At 52.4% G+C, this 22,862-nt stretch overlaps 1 protein-coding gene across 2 annotated transcripts in view; it reads right to left on the minus strand.

Moving 5' to 3' along the window:
* Window positions 1-22,862, minus strand: part of LOC116940664 (adhesion G protein-coupled receptor A3-like) — a 113,373-nt gene that overhangs the window by 14,800 nt on the left and 75,711 nt on the right. For both annotated transcript variants that reach the window (XM_032950791.2, XM_032950792.2), the window contains exons 6-12: window positions 16,274-16,437; window positions 8,932-9,148; window positions 7,384-7,548; window positions 4,072-4,315; window positions 2,159-2,308; window positions 1,396-1,557; window positions 397-666 (exon numbers count right to left, since the gene is read on the minus strand). In XM_032950791.2, coding sequence (XP_032806682.2) covers window positions 397-666; window positions 1,396-1,557; window positions 2,159-2,308; window positions 4,072-4,315; window positions 7,384-7,548; window positions 8,932-9,148; window positions 16,274-16,437 — 1,372 coding nt within the window. The remainder of the gene's footprint in view (window positions 1-396; window positions 667-1,395; window positions 1,558-2,158; window positions 2,309-4,071; window positions 4,316-7,383; window positions 7,549-8,931; window positions 9,149-16,273; window positions 16,438-22,862) is intronic.

Below are 22,862 nucleotides of genomic sequence, written 5' to 3' on the forward strand. Positions count from 1 at the left end.
GGTATCCCGCCATCTGCTCTTCAGGTCTTCTCTTGCCCTTGGTCACTGGACTCATAGAGACCACTCCGCTGCCTGTGTTTGGCCCTCCCCCAATCCTGCACACATTTCCCACCCAGTGTATTATTTGTACCAAATCATGTCTGCAATACTCACCTGCACATTGGAACTGTGTACTTGTAAATCTAAATCGAAAACTCATTTATTTAGGACTGCATTTTTTCTGTTGTTTCTCGCGGGCACCTCCGACTAGCACGGTTGGCTACGCATGGTGGGGAAAGAAGATCAACGTACATAGGTAACATACTGCCATGTCCTCTGCCAGACTTCTGCATCGTTTATCCTGCCTTGCCCTGCGTACGTACATCCTCTGGTGTGTCTGCCTGCCAGTGCCACTACCTTGCCGGGGAAGTGGAGCAGCGAGTGGGTCAGGTTTCCCGCGTTGCACTTGAAGCTGAGCTGCTGGTCAAAGCCGCCGCTGCCGCTGTAGCTTCCGGAGGCGCCGCCGCCGTCGGCGGCGAAGGCCACGGCTTCCCTGCCGGCGCTGTCACGCGGGGCGGTCACCGCGAGCCGGTCGTAGCTCGCCGTCTTGCGGAACGCCGTGCACGTGATGCCCGAGAAGCTGGACGGCTTGATGCGCAGAGCAGTCATCGCGATGTTTGCCGAGAACTGCAGAGGAGGAGGAGGAGAAGGGAGATGGAGTGTGGGATAGCGGTCGTGGGGGCATGCGTGAGGTGACGACTGCTCGCATGCACCTCCGATTAGCACGGTTGGCTACGTATGGTGGTGCGAAAGAAGTTCAACACACATGATGTGTAAATGTGCAGTCCTCTGTGTTAGTCTCCTGTTGGACGCGGGCCCCCCAATGGCATGTGAGTACTGCTGCCCACTACTAAGCCCCGCGTCTCCTATTATCGTGGTCACCCATCCCAGCAGAATCCAGGCTCAACCCCGCTCAGCTTTTGAGATCTGACGAGGTCGGGAACACTTGTGTTCTGGGTAGCACTATTGCTCTCCTCTCGCCCGTGTTTCCCTGCCCGGACTTCCCCGGACCCCTTCTACCCTCACGTCAGTGTTTTTGTTGCTTCTAGTTTGTAACGCGTCCTGAGGTGTGATTGCATTTACACGTTAAATATTGTTCTCGTTGATTGGATTTCAAAGTTAAGTTGGGTTGCTTTTGTGGCAGCTCAACTCGGTCAATAGTTGTTGTTGCCTTCCTGGTCTCGTCCGTGGTTTCCCACGCCTCATTCTCTCTCCCTCCCTCTCTCTCTGAGTGTGATCGAAAAAAACTGTGCATGCTACAAATCCCCAGTGGCCCAGAATTCCCAGTGGCCCAGAATCGCAGCCCAACCCTGGCAGTAGCTCATCGGTGAGGGAAGGTGTCGGGCGCCCGGCGACCTTATTGAAGTCCTGGGCCCCCCCGAGCAGGGCCTGGCGAGCGAAGCGCTCTACGCTCGCCACGATGCGGCTGCAGGCCCGAGCCTCGGCCTGCGCGGCGCCCAGCACCGCCTCGTCCGCGCCCATCGCGGCGCTCGCCATGTCCACGATCAGCTCGCCGAGCTGCGCGACAAAACAAAGCCAGACGCCGCGGTGAGGGCCACAATGAGTTTTGAGGGGAGCCCAGCAGAGATTCATGAAATGCGCAGCCTCCAGGCACAGGCAGTCTGCGGCCCTTCAAAGCCACGATCACAAAATACCCCAGAATGCTTTTTCATCCGCACCTTTAAGAAGCAGCACATGTACAGCATTGTCATCTTCGGGGAATATGATTTGCTAGACACGGCTGGTCGAATATTCCCCTTGCTTCCCCACCTGTGAATTTGTTTTGAAGTAGATCACACTATTGTTTTCATCTCTCTGGACTTGTAAACATCTCTTCAACATTACTGTTTTACACAAAGGGTCATCGTTTTAAACACTTTACTGCGCTATTTTGCTTTGACGGTTCTGAGTCCGTGCTTGGTGGATTTTAAACAAATATAGTCATATTTATGTTCAATTCTCTCGTTTTGCTGTTTTACTGCCACCCATGTCTGGTGGCAAACACTCAAATGGTATTTACTTTTGTTATTTCAGGCATAGCATTTCAACGTATTTGTATGTGTATGTATGTGCACGTATAGGATGTGTGAAATATGGGATGCACATTGTGAAGAGAGACCTCTCTGTTCCTGTCCGAAAACGCAGTAAACCTCTCCAGCATCTGCGCCACGAACACAACGTCCATCTTGTCAGCGAGGCCTGGCGCTTCCGAGATGCACGGCAGCAGCTGCTGAGCGAGCGTCGGCGCCGTGGTGGCGTTCACCGGCATCTGCGGCGCGAGAAGGAGGAGGTGGAGGGTGAGGAGGGATCCACACTCTCAGAGGAGACCACGAACGAGTGCCACCCGAAAGCAATGGCCTTTTCCAACCTACCCCCAACCCCCTGCGGCCACCTACCCTGGCCTTGTAGTGTACATTAAATGGGGCATCGAATGCCCCCTTCATTTCAAAGAGGACATGACCCAAGCAATAAACAGCTCTTATCATGTATATATGTACTGTAGATTGTACATGCCTATGCTGTGTCCTTTGGAAGTCTGACACTGGTTTGAAATTTTGTGAATGATTAAAAAAATAAAGCAGTTGTGGGGGTTGTTTGACCATATTTCACCACGCTGTTCAGTGTGGGTCGGTATAAAGGGTTCGGGAGTTATGGATCGGTTTCAGAATCAAAGGGGCTTTCAGCCGTGGCCAGGAATCAAACTCAGTTGGCCAGGCTTACAGTGCAATTTCGTTTCCCATTGCACCACGGGTCCACCAAAACACATATACAGTATATTAAATCACAGTAGGTAATATATACACATGATTAAAAAAACTTTCTTACAAAGTAAAATCGATGCAGTTTTCCAAAATCAGTCCAACCTGCGAATATCCTTCCTCCTTATATCAGAATTTTTATCCATCCTAAATAACTGCCCCAGGTACATATACAGTAAAACCTTGGATTGCGAGTAACTTGGTCTGCGAGTGTTTTGCAAGATGAGCAAATTTTTTTTATAATTAATATTAATTTGATAAACGAGCGAGGTCTTGCCGAGCGTCACGTGATCACACAACTAATATACGTTGTGCTTCGATATACGAGTGTTTTGGATTACAAACACGTTTCCGAAAACGAATTATGCTCGCAATCCAAGGTTTTACTGTATATATATTTTTTAAACATGATAAACATACAGTTTGAACATTCCTGGGACTCTCTCTCTCAGTCAGCGATTCGTATTAGCTAGGTCTGTTCGGAAAATATTTCCGAACCCAGCACGCCACATCCGGTCTCTGGGCCTGCTCCAGACTACCGGTCGACCCGTTGCATTCCCAGTGAGGCATCCAGCCCTGGAGCCAGCGCGATTATCGCCTCGGTCAATTGCACGCGTGTGCGTTGACCTTCTTTAGCACCGTACGTAGCCAACCGCGTTCATCGGGAGGTGCGGGGGGAGGACAGCAAACTAAGAGACAAAACAGCTGCGTTTTAAAAAATAAATGAGTTTTCATGAGGAGGGTAAGGGGGATGGAAGAGGGTGATGATGGTGTGATTGGTGATGAGAATAGTGAGGAGGTTGAGGATAGCAAGCCGAGTGATTATGGTGAGTGGGGCGATGATGGTGGTGATGGTGAGGAGGGCGAGATGGGCGAGTGAGTGGTGCTCACAAGTCACACGAACAAACCTGCATTCCCTGCCTGCGTCTCGTTTCCCAAGTGTTTGGGGAAAAAAAAGTTTTTTTATTAAATATATATTTAAATAACCTCGCTCAATTCGCGCAATGTATTCGCTTTTATCTGTTGCAAACATCAACCGTGCTGACCATCGTCGCTGGCCGCTTGGCATTTTGGGGCCTTTGAGCCTGTGGGGTTTGGCAACCGTCGGTTGGAAAAAAAAAGAAGATCGCACAATGTGTGTGCGAGAACCCATCATTTATTCAAATCACACCCTACATGTATGCATTCAGGCCCATAGCTCAAACAAAACCGCACGAACGAGACGTTCCGTCACGTGAGAAAGCGTTCGCGGCGACCGCCAACGGGGATGCACCTGAGTGAACGTGTGCAGAAGCCGCGTATGCTCGTTGGCGTACTGGCAGCTCGAGTGGTCCCCGTCCACCCACTGCCCTGTACGGTCACACCTCCGCGACGCCACCTGTGCGCCGGGACCACCGCCACCGGAGGAGCCACCGCCGCCGGCAGAGACTGCCGAGCCAGCGAGCCCGACGGATGCTAGCGGCTGGTGGTGGGGGCATGGCAGCGTGGCCGTGATGCCCGCCAGCGTCCGCGGCCACCTGCCAGACATCGGCGCATTTTGTTAACGGACGCGACGCCTTTCACTCCCATTTTTTTCCCACCTGGGACATCCGAGTCGGCGAAGGGCACACACGAATAACGGGCGGTTCGTTTTCCACCGCTGATATTTTTCCCCAAACCGGAGCCAGAACAAAACCCTGGAATTCCGGTATAAACAAAACATCTGAATCTGGCTCAGGTCACGGGGTTTCTCATTTTCAGTCAGACTCGTTTATTGCATTCGACGTAAGGGGCACGGCTCGCGTATTCGCCGGTGGCTAAAACAACACGTCCACCTCCCGAGCCGAACCAGGCTGGCACAGCAGCTCGGCCGTGCAGTGGAAAACGAGAGGCAGAAGGCGACGGGGTGGTGCCACCAGCCGATTGGGCACCTGCCGGGCACGTTCATCGGTTGGCCCCGTCCCTCTGCTGGGCACGGCGCCCGTGCCTCTCTACTGGGTCACAGCTTCGCGTGAGGAATGCATAAAATTGGAAAGCTTGCGTGCCAGATGTTGAGCGGACATGTGGCGTGAATCACGGCAGGGCATGCCAGCCTCCTAATGCAAACCACCGGTCGTCTCCGGCACGGCTGGCGAAGGGGTACGGCTCTCACCGCTCGGCGCCAAAGAGGCGTTTTGTTTCGTGGATAACGCAGCGGAGTGAAACCAGCCCGATGAGCTTCGTCGTGAATTCTGCCCCCCCCCCCGCACACCACCGTCGCCCCCCCCCCCCACCCCCAGGAAAGAGAGCGCAAGGTGGCCACCACGAGGCGACAACGGCAGCGCTTGGTTTAGGACTTCCGGACGTGTCTGCTGTGGAGACTTAACAATCCTCCACTTCAAGGACAACCATTTCCTTGGTAGAGAAACATTTGCGCCGTTTACAATGGGGGTTTGTGCGTTTGCATCCACGTTGCGTATGGAGCTGTCACAGTTCCTGTACGTGATGGAGCAGTGATGCAGTGGTTGGCGCACCATGGAATGAATATGGCAACTTGAGTTTGATTCTTGGGTAACAATGAGTGGTGAGTGATATCTGAACTGGACCTGTCCCGTTCCCCCTTCCTCATCCACCAACCCCTATTGACCAGCATGGTGAAGTATGGTCAAATAATCCCCATGGCCAATGCAGCGTGGTGAGGCCTTCGTTCATTAGTAGATTAACGAAGGGCTATTATATTCTTGGTTCTTTCGGTAAAGTCACGTAGAAGGGAAACAATAAAATAATAAAAATATAAAACACCTGATGATGATTTCTTGTGTTGCAGTTGAAACGTCGTGAGAATTGTTTTATATTTTTATTATTTTATTGTTTCCCTTCTACGTGACTTTACCGAAAGAACCAAGAATATGAATCCCTGCAGTCACGAAAGCTTTAAATCAAAATTTAAAGGGCTATTAATTATTATTATCATGAACTCATGTACGGCATATTAAAATCGCATAGACGGTTCACGTTTCAAAATTGTATGTTATAACAAGTATTTGATATTGGGGTGCTTAACATTGTGGTTCAGTTGGATCCGAACAAGCCTGCTCGTGACCCACATCTGCTGCTCGTTAGGCCACTCGTTAATGTCTCCATACCTATTAATTCCAGATATGCTCCATAATCCAAATGTGTACTCGGCGGTCAGGCAGGTTACGGTATGGACGGGAGAGAAGCAGAGAGGACGAATCAGAACACATCTGGAAGCTGCCCGCATATCAAAAGAAGACTGTAAAAAAAAGAACGATACAGTAAATAACAGCTCCCAGGTCGCTGCAACCGCGTTTGTTCCACTGCCAAGTCCCACCTACCCCGTCACCTGATGATATGCATTACCCAGAGTGCACTGCGGGTGCTGCCCTCTTCCCTTGCCTTAAAATTGCTCGCAGATGCCCCAAAACAGTATGGAAACTATTACATTTTTTCTCTCTATAAAATAAAAAAAATGTTGTCCCCCCTACCTAAAACCTACCTCTTCATTACCTACATAGTTTATTACGTACGGTGGCTTTTAAGTAAAGCCAGAAGATCGCCCAGAAGGTCATATCGATACTGTAGTAATACTCATGTGCAAAATATCAGGATCATAGGATCATGAGCGACACTGACGGGGCGCCGCTTTGTGGGGGGTGGGGGGGGGGGCATATCAGTTCATTCTTCTTGAGGTCTTCAAATCTTTTATCTACGCATTTGGCTATCAGCAGATGTTAAGCCATTACCAGCACACTGCGCCGGTGCCTGCAACACTCACTTTACTATCACTCCTGTTAAAATGTTGGGTCGGAGCTGGAGTGCGGTGGTCATCACACTCTGCGCTGTAGACCCGGTAAACCTGAGTTAAATTCCTGGCCATGGATAGAAATCCCAGCCATGGCTGTCTGAACCTGTCCCGGACACCTCCTTCACTGAACCACACTGAGCGGCGTGGTGAATCAAGGTAAAACAAACCCCCGTGGCCAACGCAGCATGCGTAGGCCTTTCGCCTAGTCGCTGTAATTTGATAGATATCAACTTAGCCAATGGTCCTACCTTTGGGGAATGATCTAACTTTCTGTCAACCGCAGCTTGTGGCGCCGACGGTTTTCGGGATTGAGCTGTCGTCGTCATCCAACGGGCATTGCCGGCTCGGCCAGAGCTCACGGTCGCGGTTGGGCGCTGCAAGCCGAGCGGGAAAATTTGTCGGAAGCAAGTTACGTTTGTTGGTGCCATGCGAGATGTTAACTACCTCGTCTGGTATATAGGAGGTTGTGGGCTAGATCCCGACCCTGATGCCTTTATATATGGAGTTTGCATGTTCTCCCCATGGTCACGTGGATTTTTCTCTGGGTACTCCACATTTATACTCATGCGTTTTAGAGTATTTGGCTGCTATACATTTCTACGTAATAAGCCACTTCGTTGAGCTATCATTTGTGGCCAGGTCGCTTCTGAAAAAGAGCTACATAGATCAATGGATCTTACCTGGTAAAATAAAAATAGTTTAATTTGTTCTAGTTTGCCAGGCTGCTGAGCGGGTAGGGCGATCAAACAGGCGATCGAACGGGCGAGTGGACGGGTGGTCGAGCGAGCGAGCGAGCACCTGAAGTCGCCCTTGTTGTTGAGCAGCCGCTCGGCGGGGCAGTGCAGCGAGGAGTTCTCCAGGACGATGATGTCGACGGCGCGGCTCGCGTTGCCACGCGCGGTGCTCACCACGCACTCCCAACGGCCAGACATCCCCACGCTCACGTCCGGCAGCATGAGCCCACTGTGGGGGAGGGGGGGGGGGTAAGGGAGGAGGGGGGGGGTAAAGGCGAGCGAGTGAGAGGGGCCGGACAGCCGGGAAGTGGGGGGCCACGAGCGATGAACCGCGCGGGCACAAATTGGGATCGTCCGTTGGCAACGTACGGTGCGAAAGAAGTTCAAAATACATACGTACGTCCATCTTCGTTGTCATTATCATCAGTGCCCTCATCATAGTTGCCATCGTAATCATCAATTTCAAGAAGTAATCATCAACAATGTCACCATTATTGTCATCATCATTGTCATTATCACCAACATCGCCATCTGGCATGATCCTGCGATGATAATGAAATAATAATAAATGACATTTATAAAGCTCCTCTCTACAAGGAAATAAATATGCCCATGACCAAATAAATGTTTGGCAATGCCACAATTCATTTCACTCCTCCACGTGAGCTCATTTCATCATTCTATCTCCACGGTGGGAGGTCCTTATCCCTGGAGTGTTCTCTTCTTTGGCTGTAATTCTGTCGTCAGGCTTGTCCATCAGGCATCATCCCTCCGGCCAGTGATGCATCCATAACTAAAGCCGACTTACTTTCCTGAACGGAAAACATTTCGCAAGTGATTAAATATTAATACGATGCATCCCTTTCCAAACAGTATGCCAGTCAGGCAAACGAAAGCCTCACATTGGCATTTGCATTTTAAACTAGCGTTCCGGTATGATACTAAACAGATGGCTGTGACGAAAGCTGCGGTCTGTTAAATTAAAAAAACATCAAAAACAGTATTACTGATCATCGACTCTTGCGATTTGCATGTGGTGAGCGATGCCGGGCCAGCGTGAATTGTCGCGATTTGAAGTCGCGATTCGAGGTCACGATTCGCTTGCGACGTCTCGTTTTTTGTGCCTTCTCATTCTTCTTGGAACGTCTCGTTCGTGCGGTTTTGTTTGAGCTATGGGCCTAAATGCACACATGCAGGGTGTGATTTGAATAAATGATGGGTTCTCGCGCACACATGATGCCGTGCACGTATTATGCCATCTATGTATGTTCGTTTAACTTTTTTCGGAGGTGCGGACGAAGAGATGAAGAATAGATCATGGCTCACAGTAGAAGGAAGGTGGTGGGGGGGAGGTACCCAATGCATGGTCCTGCCTCTCAACCCAGTCTGACCCTTGTCCCATGCATGACATCTCACCTGGTTCATGACCCCCCCCCCCCCCAGCCGTCACCCTTAAACCTGGTTCATGCACCAGGCTGACCTTTATCCGAATCATGACCTTTGAACCCGGCTCACGATCCCGGCTGACCGTTACTTATAGCGCGACCGCCGCCCCCCCCCCCCCCTGCTGCCGCCTCCCCTCCTCCACCTCCGCCACCCCGTGACCTCCGACCTGGAGATGAGCGTGCAGTCGTGGACGGTGCTGTTCTCCAGCAGCACGGCGGCTCCGTCCACCACGGCCCCCACGAGGTGCCCGTCGAGGCGCCACTCCATCGTCGTGCTGGCGTCCACCCAGGTAGCGGTGCACTGCAGCGGGAGGCGATCGCCGCGGAACACCACCTGGTTTGACGACGGGATGAGCTGCAGCGTCGGCAGCTCCAGGGGGCCGTCTGCGCCCGTGATTGACGACCGGCGGAGGGGGGAGGGAGGGGAGGGAGGATGCGACCAGCAGGGGCGGGTGGAGGTGGTGGGGGGTGGTTGGGGGACGGGGATGGGGGGGGGTGGAGTTGCGGGTGGCAGAGAGAGCATAGAAAGAGAGAACGAGAGATACGTGATGAAGTGGGTTTCCCCACTGCCGGAATAGTTCTACGGACCTATAATTGTGTTACATTGCAACCGACTCCGACATTACCTCCCTTCTCACACTCACGTGATATTTCTACTGGACTTTTCAGATCCCATCTGTGGTTTACCCAATAGCCACAGGGTGGCTAAGTCTTTATGTTGAGTTACAGCGACCTTTACTCACTCCCATAGATATCTGTGAGCTACAACGACCTTCACTCACTCTCATAGAGATCTGTGAGCTACAGCGACCTCCACTCACTCCCATAGAGATCTGTGAGCTACAGCGACCTCCACTCACTCCCATAGAGATCTGTGAGCTACAGCGACTTTCACTCACTCCCATAGAGATATGTGAGCTACAGCGACCTTCACTCACTCCCATAGAGATCTGTGAGCTACAGCGACCTTCACTCACTCCCATTGAGATCTGTAAGCTACAGCGACCTTCACTCACTCCCATAGAGATCTGTGAGCTATGGCGACCTTCACTCACTCCCATAGAGATCTGTGAGCTACAGCGACCTCCACTCACTCCCATAGAGATCTGTGAGCTACAGCGACCTTCACTCACTCCCATAGAGATATGTGAGCTACAGCGACCTTGACTCACTCCCATAGAGATCTGTGAGCTACAGCGACCTCCACTCACTCCCATAGAGATCTGTGAGCTACAGCGACCTCCACTCACTCTCATAGAGATCTGTGAGCTACAGCGACTTTCACTCACTCCCATTGAGGCCTGTAAGCTACAGCGACCTTCACTCACTCCCATAGAGATCTGTGAGCTACAGCGACCTCCACTCACTCCCATAGAGATCTGTGAGCTACAGCGACCTCCACTCACTCCCATAGAGATCTGTGAGCTACAGCGACCTCCACTCACTCCCATAGAGATCTGTGAGCTACAGCGACCTTCACTCACTCCCATAGAGATCTGTGAGCTACAGCGACCTTTACTCACTCCCATAGAGATCTGTGAGCTATGGCGACCTTCACTCACTCCCATAGAGATCTGTGAGCTACAGCGACCCCCACTCACTCCCATTGAGATCTGTGAGCTACAGCGACCTTGACTCACTCTCATAGAGATCTGTGAGCTACAGCGACTTTCACTCACTCCCATTGAGGCCTGTAAGCTACAGCGACCTTCACTCACTCCCATAGAGATCTGTGAGCTACAGCGACCTTGACTCACTCTCATAGAGATCTGTGAGCTACAGCGACCTTCACTCACTCCCATAGAGATCTGTGAGCTACAGCGACCTCCACTCACTCCCATAGAGATCTGTGAGCTATGGCGACCTTCACTCACTCCCATAGAGATCTGTGAGCTATGGCGACCTTCACTCACTCCCATTGAGATCTGTGAGCTACAGCGACCTTCACTCACTCCCATTGAGGCCTGTAAGCTACAGCGACGTTCACTCACTCTCAGAGGTCTGTGAGCATGTCCCTGTGCATCTGTGGTCTAAAACTTATTATTTAAACGAAAAACTACATTATATTATTTTACCAGGTATGGCCCGCTGAGCTGTGTAGCTCTTGTTCAGAAGTAACATGGCCACAAATGATAGCTCAACGAAGTGGCTCGTCACGTGGAAACTACAGCGGCCAAATTCTACCAACGCACGTTGATTCTAAATGTGGAGGGAGAAAACTCGGAGGACCCGGAGAAAAATCCACGCGACCACGGGAAGGGCTACACAAACTTTCAGAGATACAGGCGTGGCGTCAGGGTCGGGATCGAACCCACGATCTCTCCTGCGTCACCAGGCGAGGTAGTTAACATCTCACCTCCGTGGCGCCCTAACCGATGACCACCGGGAACCATTCGCTCGTGGGACACTCGCCACTTACACAGCGTCCGCGTTTGCGCGAGAGAGGGAGCGGAGGGTCCCGGCGACGCGAGCCGACGCCTGCCACAGCGCCACGCGGTTTGTTTGGGGGGGGGGGGGCGTCGAGGGCCGAGGTGGAGGGGGGGCAGCGGGGAAGGGGGGGCCACCGCTGAGACCTGTCAGATGATCCGCGGCCACCCTCGGGGCAAGTGTAGCAAGAGCCCAACCAAAACGTAAACATAAATAATGCTAAGCAAACAAATTGGCGTGGCAAAAGCTAAAAAGAAACAAAATAGGGCAATAAAAACACCGATTTGCTGGTGCGACGTTTCTTGCCGAGACGTTCGCTTGTTTGTTGTTGTTGCCATCGTTGTTGTTGTTATTGTGTTTTTTTTTCATTGTTGTTTAAAGAGACTTATTTATTATTGTGCCACAGTTTGGTGCCCTGAGCCCGTGGCTTTCAAACTAAGCCACGATGATCCCAAATAATCCCGCGTCGCCTCGTCCCAGCTAGTTCTTGGATGAGCCTCACACAAGTACTCACACAAGTACTTACACAAGTACTCACACAAGTACTCACACAGGTACTCACACACACTCACAAGTACTCACACACACACTCACACACACTCACACAAGTACTCACACACGCACTCACACAAGTACTCACACACTCACACACACTCACAAGTACTCACACACACACTCACACACACTTACACAAGTCCTCACACAAGTACTCACACACTCACACAAGTGCTCACACAAGTACTCACACACACACTCACACAAGTACTCACACACACTCACACACACTCACACAAGTACTCACACAAGTACTCACACACACACTCACACACACTCACACAAGTACTCACACAAGTACTCACACACACTCACACACACTCACACAAGTACTCACACAAGTACTCACACACACTCACACAAGTACTCACACACGTACACACACACGTACTCACACACACACACGTACTCACACACGCACACACACACACGTACTCACACACACACACACGCACACACACACAGCGTACATTCACGCACACACACACACGTACTCACACACGTACTCACACACACACGCACACACACGTACTCACACACACACAGCGTACATTCACGCACACACACACACGTACTCACACACGCACAAGTACTCAGACACACACAGCGTACATTCACAACACACGCGCACACACAAAAAAAGAACAAAGATCCCCCGTATAGCCTTAACAGACTGTAGGGGCAAGTGCTGTTAGCAAACACCTATGAAGGCCGGAACGGTACACGAGGGGGTGGGTGGCCAGCACCACGCCCGACCGCCTTTATCTCCCCAGTGGCAATGTTTTTATCCACCGCACCAGGTACTCATTTTAGGCTGAGTCGACCTAGGGGAGGCCCAGGACCGGTTCAGATAATCGTCACTGGTGTTGGCCGTGAGCGGGAATCGAACCCGGGTCGCCAGGTTCATAGCGCAGCGCGCTAACCGCTACACTATCGCACACACACACACACGTACTCACACACACACGTACTCACACGCACACACACACAGCGTACATTCACGCACACACACACGTACTCACACACACACGTACTCACACACGCACACACACAAGTACTCACACACAGCGTACATTCACACACACGCACACACGCACATACTCACACACACAGCGTACATTCACGCGCACACACACAGCGTACATTCACGCGCACACACACACGCACACACATGCACGTACTCATACACACATACACGTACACACACACACGCACACACGCACGTACTCACACACACATACACGCACACACACACTCACACACACATACACGGTCTCACACACACACGTACACACGCACGTACTCACAAACACACATACACGTACTCACACACGCACGTACTCACACACATACACGTACTCACACACACGCACACACGCACGTACTCACACACACGCACACATGTACTCACACATACACGCACACACACACGCACTCACACACACATACACGTACTCACACACGTACTCACACACACATACTCACACACACACACGTACTCACACACGTACTCACACACACATACACGTACTCACACACACATACACGTACTCACACACACACACGTACTCACACACACAAACACGTACAAAAAGACAAAGATCCCCCATATAGCCTTAACAGACTGTAGGGGCAAGTGCTGTTAGCGAGCACCTATGAAGGCCGGAACGGTACACGAGGGGGTGGGTGGCCAGCACCACGCCCGACCTCCTTTGTCTCCCTAGTGGCAATGTTTAAACACTGCACTAGGTACTCATTTGAGGCTGAGTCGACCTAGTCGAGGCCTGGGACCGGTTCAGATAATCGTCACTGGTGTTGGCCGTGAGCAGGAATCGAACTCGGGTCGCCAGGTTCATAGCGCAGCGCGCTAACCGCTACTCTATCGCTCCCCACGCACACACACATACACGTACTCACACACGTACTCACACACACATACACGTACACACACACACGCACACACACACGCACTCACACACACATACACGTACTCACACACGTACTCACATACACGTACTCACACATACACACGTACCCACACACGAACGCGCGCGCACAACGCAAAACACAAGCATGCGCTAACACAAGCATCCACACGCATATGCATCCACTCAAACGCACACAAAGGCAAAGATCTCCCGTATAGCCTGAAACAGACTGTTGGGGCAAATGCTGTTAGCGAGCACCTATGAAGGCCGGCACGGCAGACGAGGGGGTGGGTGGCCAACACCACGCCCGCCCGCCTTTTTGTCTTCCGAGTGGCGATGTTTGCTACACACCGCACCAGGTACTCAATTTGAGGCTGAGTCGACCTAGGGGAGGTCCAGGACCGGTTCAGACAATCGTCAGTGATGTTGGCCGTGAGCGGGTAGGTTCGGAGCGCAGTGCGCTAACCGCTCCCCATCACAATGACACACACACGCACGTATGCACACACACACATACAGGCACACGTATGCACACACAGACATACACACGTACTCACACCCACACATACACATACTCACACACACATACACACGTACTCACACACACACATACACACGTACTCACACACACATACACACGTACTCACACACACGTACTCACACACATACACACGTACTCACACACACACATACACACGTATGCACACACACACGCACGTATGCACACACACATACAGGCACACGTATGGACGAACACACGAGCCAATGCATCTGAGCCACATGTGAAAGTTCAACACTCTCGGGATGCGGGAAGTCTCCACTGATGTTCTGAGACTGCCCCCCCCCCGATCGGGATATGAACTCAAACGTTCTTAATGAGAGTTGAATGCCAACCGTCCCAAACTAACATGTGCATGGTAACAGCGTTGATAGGAAAAATACATTCAACCTGGAGCACCCATCTGGCTAATCCACCGCTGTGTGGATGCCTAACCATGCCGCGCCAGTCATGGGGGCTGTTTAACCATACTTCACCATGCTGGTCAGTGCAGGTTAGTGAAGACGGAGGCGGGTGGGGGCGGGGGCGGTGGCAGGCCTGCTTCAGATATTATTAATTTATTTTTTGTAAGTTTGTCTTGGTCAGTTGGCCAGGATTTGGCAAAACCGAGCCCACTTTTCACCCAGGCAACTGGAAAGCACCGACGAAGTGTTACTAACCTCACATTCAAACTAACAATGCCATAATTTAAGAATTACAATTTGTCACTTGCTACTGATATTCACCGTGGACGGGAATCGAACTCGGGTTCTAGTTCCGCTGTGTGCTAACCACTGTGCCACTTCACCACGCTGGTCAAAAAGCAGATTGATCAAGGATGGGAGCATAGATTATGGAGCATAGTACAGTACAAAACTGTTTTTTGCTGCACGGGCCCCTGCAGCCTACCACGTAGCCCTGCAGGCCCCTTGAGAATGATTTGGTGTACGATGGTCGCTCGTCCGAACGTGCTATCCAAGCTCAACTCTCCTTAGCTTCCCAGATCTGACGAGATGGGGGGGGGGGCATGGCGAGTGAAATGGTTATTGGTACGGGTGCAGCCCTGCAATTGTTTACTGGCAAAAAGGGCATCCACTAGAACCCACATGGTCCTCATTCGCGTATCACATTCATCACTCCACTGTCGGATGAACTTAATCCCCCCGCCCACACCCTTTTCATTCAGCCCTCAAAGGCCTCCCTCTCAAACTGAATTCAAAACCTCGTAAAAATAAAAATAATAAAAATAATATTAATAAGGTGATGGTGCAGCCTTGCAATTACTCGCGCGTGACACTGTTGGCGAACAGTCCCACCTACACCTCCTGTCTACCAATCGAGGTAGTTAACATCTCGCGACCGCGTCACCCCTATCACGTGGCTACCAGAGAGCTGGGAAATGAAGCGAGGGAGGCACGCACGCAGGCGATGGGCTGACGCGGTCCCGGGGGGCCACCATGCGCCTCCGATTGGCATGGTTGGCTGCGCTTGGTGCAAACAAAGTTAAACACACAATACGTTTATAAATGTGGAGGGGGGAAAATCTGAGGACCCGGACGAAAAAAAACAAGCCACATGGCCACTGGAAGAGAGATGCAAACTCCAAGAATGCAGGCGTCAAGGTCGGCGAGGTAATTAACATCTCGCTCACCACGGCACCCCATCGCGTGGCCATCGGAGAGCCGGGGAATACTCAACCAGATATGATTGCCCTGCAATGGAGGCACGCACGCACGCACAGGGCGATGGCGCGCCGCGCGGAGGAGGGAGCACAAGAGGTGTCCCTTTGGACGCAATGCTGGCAGGGTCAGAGTGGCTCAAGGTGAGCGAGTTAACATCTCGTCACGGTGGCCCGCCGGGCGGACAGAGGCTGTGGGGAGAGCTCAAGAAGCGTTCCGCTCTGTCTCAACTGCCGCGCCGCCGGGTGACCCAATGGGACTGGCGGCCTCTGGATTGCAAGCCCAGAGGTTGCCGGCGCTAGGAAGTGCACCGGGGGCAGCACCCGCGTCGTGTAAACCGTGCGCGTCGGGGGAAGGGGGGGGGGGCACGGGAGGTGCTCACCGCAGCTGAGCTGCGTCTCCTGCAGCGCTCGCAAGGGGAGTCCGCGGAGCGCGCGGGGGTAGGGGCAGCGCGTGGGCTCCGACAGGCGCACCGAGCGGTTGCGCAGGTGCCCGGGAAGCCAGCGCAGCCCGCAGTCGCACAGCAACCACTCGCTCTCAAACTCCCTGCGGTGGGGGGGGGGGGGGGGGGGTGGAGAGGATGGAATGGGAGGGAACGCACAGGAGCGGTTCGTCAATGTCAGAGGTGGTGCCGGGCAATAAGAGCTCATCTGTAGCACGTTGCAGGTCACGGCACTTCTCTTTCTGGTTCATCCCTCGCACTGCTCTAAAGTATAACTCCCTCCTGTCGTATTTTTCTCCCCAAGTTGTTACAATGACCTTGCCCAATTGAAGACGCGCGTCAGCTCTCATCAATTAACGCCTTCAGTTGTCCGCCGATTGGCAATTTGGGCCTTTGGGCCTGTGGCCTAGCAACCGTGGTTGAATAATAAAAAAAAACAAAGCAATTAAATGAATAATCTCAATTAACGAATGATCACGCGATGGCGTCAATAAGGGCGTCGGTTTATGACGCCGATGACCTCTGCGACGCCGACCGCTGGCTGCTCTGTGACAAAGAGCGCTGGTGGCGTCGGAGAGGCGAGCGAGCGAGCGGTCGTGGTTGTCTAAACGTCGACGACACCTTTCGGAATTTACAAGTCCTCGCCAATTAAGGTCTGACCAGGGCTAAATTTCAGCCAGATCAGCAACCCGGAAAACACCACATCCAGTATATCACCACCACCACCCCCCCCCCTCCCCACCTTTCTCTCTGTGACTGTGGCTACTCGTCACGTGTAGAACCTATTCCAGCAGACTTACCAGCGGCCCGGAAAACATTCAGTGAGAAACGGAGCTCTGGTCAAGGCGCGCGCGTGTACGCGAGCGTCATCAGAATCAGAATCTTTTTTCATACTGTGGGAGGAATCCGATGGGCTCTGGAGCTTTTTCTCACAGATGTCCAATCGGGGCGGGTCATAAAGTGACCACAACAAACAATAACAAACATGTGATAGGAGTGCAAAGTATAGGAAATGGAAGAAACTCACGAAGCAAATGTTTTACTTTACTAGGCAAAGCCCACGAAGCGATTGGATTCTTTTTCTGAAGTGTCCGTGCTGCCACTCGCGTGGTAGAGGCGGTCGGCCTGTTTAAGATTACGCGGACACAGAGTAAGATGTTAACTACCTCACCTGATGAACAGGAGGTCGTGGGTTCAATCCTGACTTTGACGACTGTATATGTGGAGTTTGCATGTCTCTCTCCCCATGGTCGCGTGGAGTTTTCTCAGTTTTTCTCTCCACATTTAGAATCATGCGTTTAAGAGTATTTGGCTGATATACAGTTACACGTGATAAGCCACTTCGTTGAGTTATAATTTATTATAGCCAAGTCGCTTCTGAAAAAGAGATACATAGCTCGGTGGGCCTTACCTGGTGAAATAAAAACAGTTTAATAATTTAATAGTGTATTCTTGAATGCGGTAAACCCGCTTCGGAAATATATTCTGGGTCACTGCTTAGTTGGAGGTGGCACATGACTCGTCGTGGCTATGGTGAAGGCGAGAGACACCCTTGATACGATGTGCTGGGCGGCGGAAACACATCCTGGGTCGCCGACATCGACAGACCCGGCTGAAATTAAAGCCTCGCCTTGTGCCGTCGTGGTTTCCAGAAGCCAACTTTATTCGTGTTTCCGGCCCGCCCCTCCTCCCCCGGTTTATTTTCCTGCGTTGCGGTCTTCAGCGACACGGAGAGCCCTGGGCGACTGATCTGAAGCCCATTTGTGATAGCCAGGTCGCTTCTGACAAAGACCTACATAGCTCAGTGGGCCTTACCCGGTAAAATAGAAAATCGTTTCTTTTAGCGAGTGGGCAAAACGTGAGGATCCACGCGACCACGCACGGGCGAGACAGACGGCACAAATTGGTTCGATGTTTTCTTTTTGGTCCCTTGTAGACGGCAAAGCATAACGTTTCAATTCTGGCCTTCCAAACGGGGGCTAAAAAACACCCGTTATCCCTAATGGGTTACCGCTGGGCACGTGGGTGCGGAAGGGACTCGCCGTGCTTGTGTATCGATTAAACCGTCGGCAGCTTCAAAGTGCGGCCGCCCAGCACCTGCTGGGAATTGCACAGAGCGCGGAAGAATTCGGCCCTTTCAAACGAACCGCGGCTCCAACCTTGGCCTCGGTTGAAAACAGCTCGGTGCGCCACCCCTGGAGGCGAACGGGGGGGGGGGGGGCCCGAGATATTTTGGCACCGGCTCTGAGGATTAAGGCTCCTTCGTCGGCCATAGGAAAAATAAAGTGCGTTTAACACTACATGTGTTCCACATTTCCGATTGGTTGTGTGTGTCAGAGTCTCTCTCTCTCTCGAGTTGCTCACAAATTGGGATTTGAGTGGCCGCAGCTGATTTGTAAACAGGATTAAACACCGTCGTCATGTTAATTACCAGCCACCAACGTCATATTCGTCTACCACCTCCTCTTCCACTATTTCCTCTTCATTTTGTTCCTCTTAATATCATTATCATCTACCTACTCACACACACACACCTATCAATCACCATCAGCGTCTATGCCATCATCGTCATTAACGAGCACCATTGTAATCGCCAACACTTCCATCAATCGCCGCGTCCGTCATCGCAAAGCATCACCCGTGGTCATCGCACAACCGCCGCTTTGCCGAACGAGACCCAATGGGGTGCCGTGGTGAGCGAGACGGACGTCGCCGTGCGGAGGGGCGCGCAACAAGACGAAACAAAAGGAAACGTCAACATTAAACAGGAACACTGCCCAGGGCCAGGCGAAGCACGCAGCAGCGGCAGCAGTGGTACAACAGCGGCAGCGGTGGCGACGGACGACGAGGAATCTCATGCGCCGCCTCCGCCCTCAAATTCTCAAAACCCTCCACCGTCGCCGCAGCCGCCGCCAGCCAAACTTAGCTCCCCGTCAGCCACCCGGTGCCACGCGGAGCCCCCAGACACGCACGTGCACGCGCGCACGCGCAGGAAAATGCACGTGCGCATGCACGCAAAGATCCCCCGTGAGTGGGCATCGAACTTGAGTCGCCGAAGTGTACGGGGCTAACCGCTACAATACCGCTCCTCACAAACACGCGTGCAAACACAAAGACGCGTACATGCACGCGTGCACACACGCATGCATACAAACATATACACGTACACGCGCGCGAGCGCTTGGGTCCACTCGTGCCAAATATGGCGTGGCGCGTAATGGTCAGCAGCTGCCGCTGCCGGGACCGGCCGCGTGTCGGAACGAGCGGTGTCTGCGTGTTCATCGTAAAAAAAAAAAAATACCTGAGGATTGGCTGCAATTTCGTGCCACGGATTCCGTGTGTGAGAAATTTACCGCGCTTGTGTGCGTGCGTGCATAGCAATTAGCGCGGTGTGCTACGAACCCGGCTACCCGAGTTCGATTCCCGCTCACGGCCAACACCAGCGCTGATTATCCGAACCGGTCCTGCGCCTCCCCTTGGTCGACTCAGCCCTAAACATCGACACTTTTGAGATAAAGGCGGCTGGGCATGGTGATGGTCACCCACTCCCTCGTGTGTTGTGCCGGCCTTCATGGGTGCTTGCTAAACAGCACTTGCCGCAACAGTCTGCTAAGGCTTTACGGGGCATTTACGTCCTTTTTTTTACATTTACCGTATCTTGCACCGAAATATGCCGCGTGATAACGATCATCGGGCGTGATTACCAGTGCTTCAGCAAGGGCCAGCAGCTGGGAGCTTCACTTGACGTATTAATCGCTCATCTCTGCGCTGCATTATTTCTCGTGCCGGGAAAGGGTTACAATAACAGCAAGAGAAAGGGACCGATTCTGCAGTGCGAAGCACAAAAGGGGGTTAAACAAACAGTCTAAGTCCAGAGTAGAACGCAATGTTGACTCGCAGGCGGAAGACGGAGAGAAAATATCTGGCCACTGAGAGTCTGGGGCTAACCCTGGTGTTCTCATCTTTGGCAAGAGAGACAATCTTTCTCCTTTGGCCAAAGCGGCTATTGAAAAAAAAAAACATAAATTATGTTTATTATTGCAGCGCCATGCTCCAACTCACCCCATGTTTGGGTTTCAGGCCGTGGAAGATGTATTTCTTTTAAACGTTTAATGATAGTAATAATAATAATAATTAAAAAAGTGGGACTCCTAAATCACGGTGCACTGGAAGTTCCTGGGGCACTTGGTTCGTCTCTGAGCCGGAGTGTGATCGGTGTGGCTGACCGGTGTCAGGTTGGTGCCGCCGCATGGCTGTTACTATGCCACCGTTCCCCACGTGACACTCGACTGCCGTGGCCTTCTCAGCTGCGGTGGAAACGCAGCGCCGTGGCCGCACACTGAGAATGTTTCTCAAGTTGCAGCTGCTGCCGCTGGAACTGTGCCTGTTATCACCTCAAGCCTCTGGCAATATCGCCCAGAAGCCACTCCGGCAGCCTTCACTCAAGGTTTTCCAGATGAAATTTTTCTTGGTACATTCTGTTCTCCGATAGAGCAGTTTTAGTTACATTCCTGAAGAACACCGCGTTATGGAAAAATCGCGTTATAATATGTAATAATGGGTAAAGCACAGTCCGCGAGAGCACGTGAGATGCGAATGCAGATTTGAACAAAGGCTGAGGCGCGTGGGTAGCATCTAGAAGCATCCAGCAGCATCCCGCCTTGTGTGATGTTACGTCGAGGCAGCCATACAACCGTTTATTTCTACTCGCGCGACGTAGTTCTGTTCACTCGATCGCGATATATCGAATTCGCATCACCGTTACAACAAAAAAATTCTTCCCGAATACATTTATCGTGTTAGATCGAATTCGCGCGATGAAAACAACATGGAGTTATAGGAGGACAGAATTTACTTTGCAGCGCTAAGTTAAAGATTCCATGACCGAATCACCCGCAATGCACCAGCAGTCACGTCTGATGTCACAGACCAAGAAGAGTGGAGCCTGAGCAGCACTTGCGAGGGAGACTGTCTCGGAATGCCGGGCGTTGTAGGCTCGGGCAACGCGGTGGCTAAAATATGGCAGCGCATCAATGGATTCCTGAATCTATCTGGAGCAGAGCTTTGAGTGCTACCAGCTCGGGGCTGGAAACCCGGGAAAGAGGAGCGTCAGAGCAAAGAGCGTCCGAGCGCTTCAAGATCTTCCAGCTTGAATTGAACGTCCGTGTCGATGTTGTCTCCGCTGCCCCTTTGCACGCGCGAGTTTTCTCCGGGTACAGCGAGCTTCCTCCCACATCACGCACGCTCGTAAAATGCATTTGGCCGAACATCCCAAACACGGGAGAGGCTCCGGAAGAAGAGCGTGAAGGCTCAGGGAGGCTTTCCCGTGCGCCGTCGCCCGCACCACCGCTCTTGAGCAAGCGCCGGGTGTTTCAATTTAATTCGGAGCCATTTGGGTTTGTCACGCGGGGACTGCGTTAGCCAGCGCCCAGCCACACGGACTCCGTCACGCGTCAGAACCCGAGCCGCGATGTCCAAAGAGCCGTGATTAAAAACAGAACCGCAGAAACGGGGCGGCACAGCTGCGGAGGATCGCTTTACGAAAGCGCAATTAACCAGGCGGGGATCGCCGGAGCGAGTAGCAAAGAAATAAATAATAATAATAAACGCAACGACTATGAAGATTAATCTGGCTCCGACTGAATCGTGCTCCAAGGGGATGGCTCATGGAATACCTGGCACCCTGCGCACATGCGGTGGAAAATATCCTCGCCAAGCCAACTCTTGCGTGACCACGGACCGCCGCGACGATCTATACGCAACCCCCCCCCCTCCCCTTTACACACGCACCCCACACGCACGCACCCCACACACAAAGACAAAAATCCCCCGTATAGCCTGAACAGACTGTTGGGGAAAGTGTTGTTAGCGAGCAACTATGAAGGCCGGCACGGCACACGAGGGGGTGGGTGGACAACACCACGCCCGGCCACCATTGTCTCCCTAGCGGTGATGTTTACACAACACTCCAGGTACTCATTTGAGGCTGAATCGACCTAGGGGAGGCCATGTTCAGATAATCGTCGCTGGTGTTGGCCGTGAGCGGGAATCGAACTCGGGTCGCCGGGTTCGTAGCGCGGCGCGCTCACTGCTACACACACACACAGGCCTCCCTCCTACACACACACATGCACCCCACACACACAACCCGCCCCCCCCCCCCCCACCGGGTGCCGGCCCCCCGGTGCGGTGGGCTTCGGCGAATGCGGCTGCTGGCACGGTGTGGACAAGTGAGGTCCTCTCCCGAGCGGCGGTGTCTTCACCTGCCAGAGTGGCGAGTGACGGCAGGGCTGGGGCGGTCGGAGCGACTCTCTTTGTAGCGCTAATGAGGGATCTGCTTTTGCACGTGCCACTGGGCACTAAAGGATTTACAAGTTTCGGGTGTTGATACATTTAGATATATTTTTAAAAACCACGATTATTTCACCATGCCGGTCGTGATGGACTGATGAATCATTGTGGACTGGTGAAGCCGGGATGCTCAGGGCCATGTCGGATGCATCGCTCGCCACTGATGTTATCCGTGGCC

The sequence above is a fragment of the Petromyzon marinus genome, chromosome 9 (genome assembly GCF_048934315.1).
Source record: "Petromyzon marinus isolate PM22_M1 ecotype Great Lakes invasive population chromosome 9, UKy_Petmar_22M1.pri1.0, whole genome shotgun sequence".
Lineage (NCBI taxonomy): Eukaryota > Metazoa > Chordata > Hyperoartia > Petromyzontiformes > Petromyzontidae > Petromyzon > Petromyzon marinus.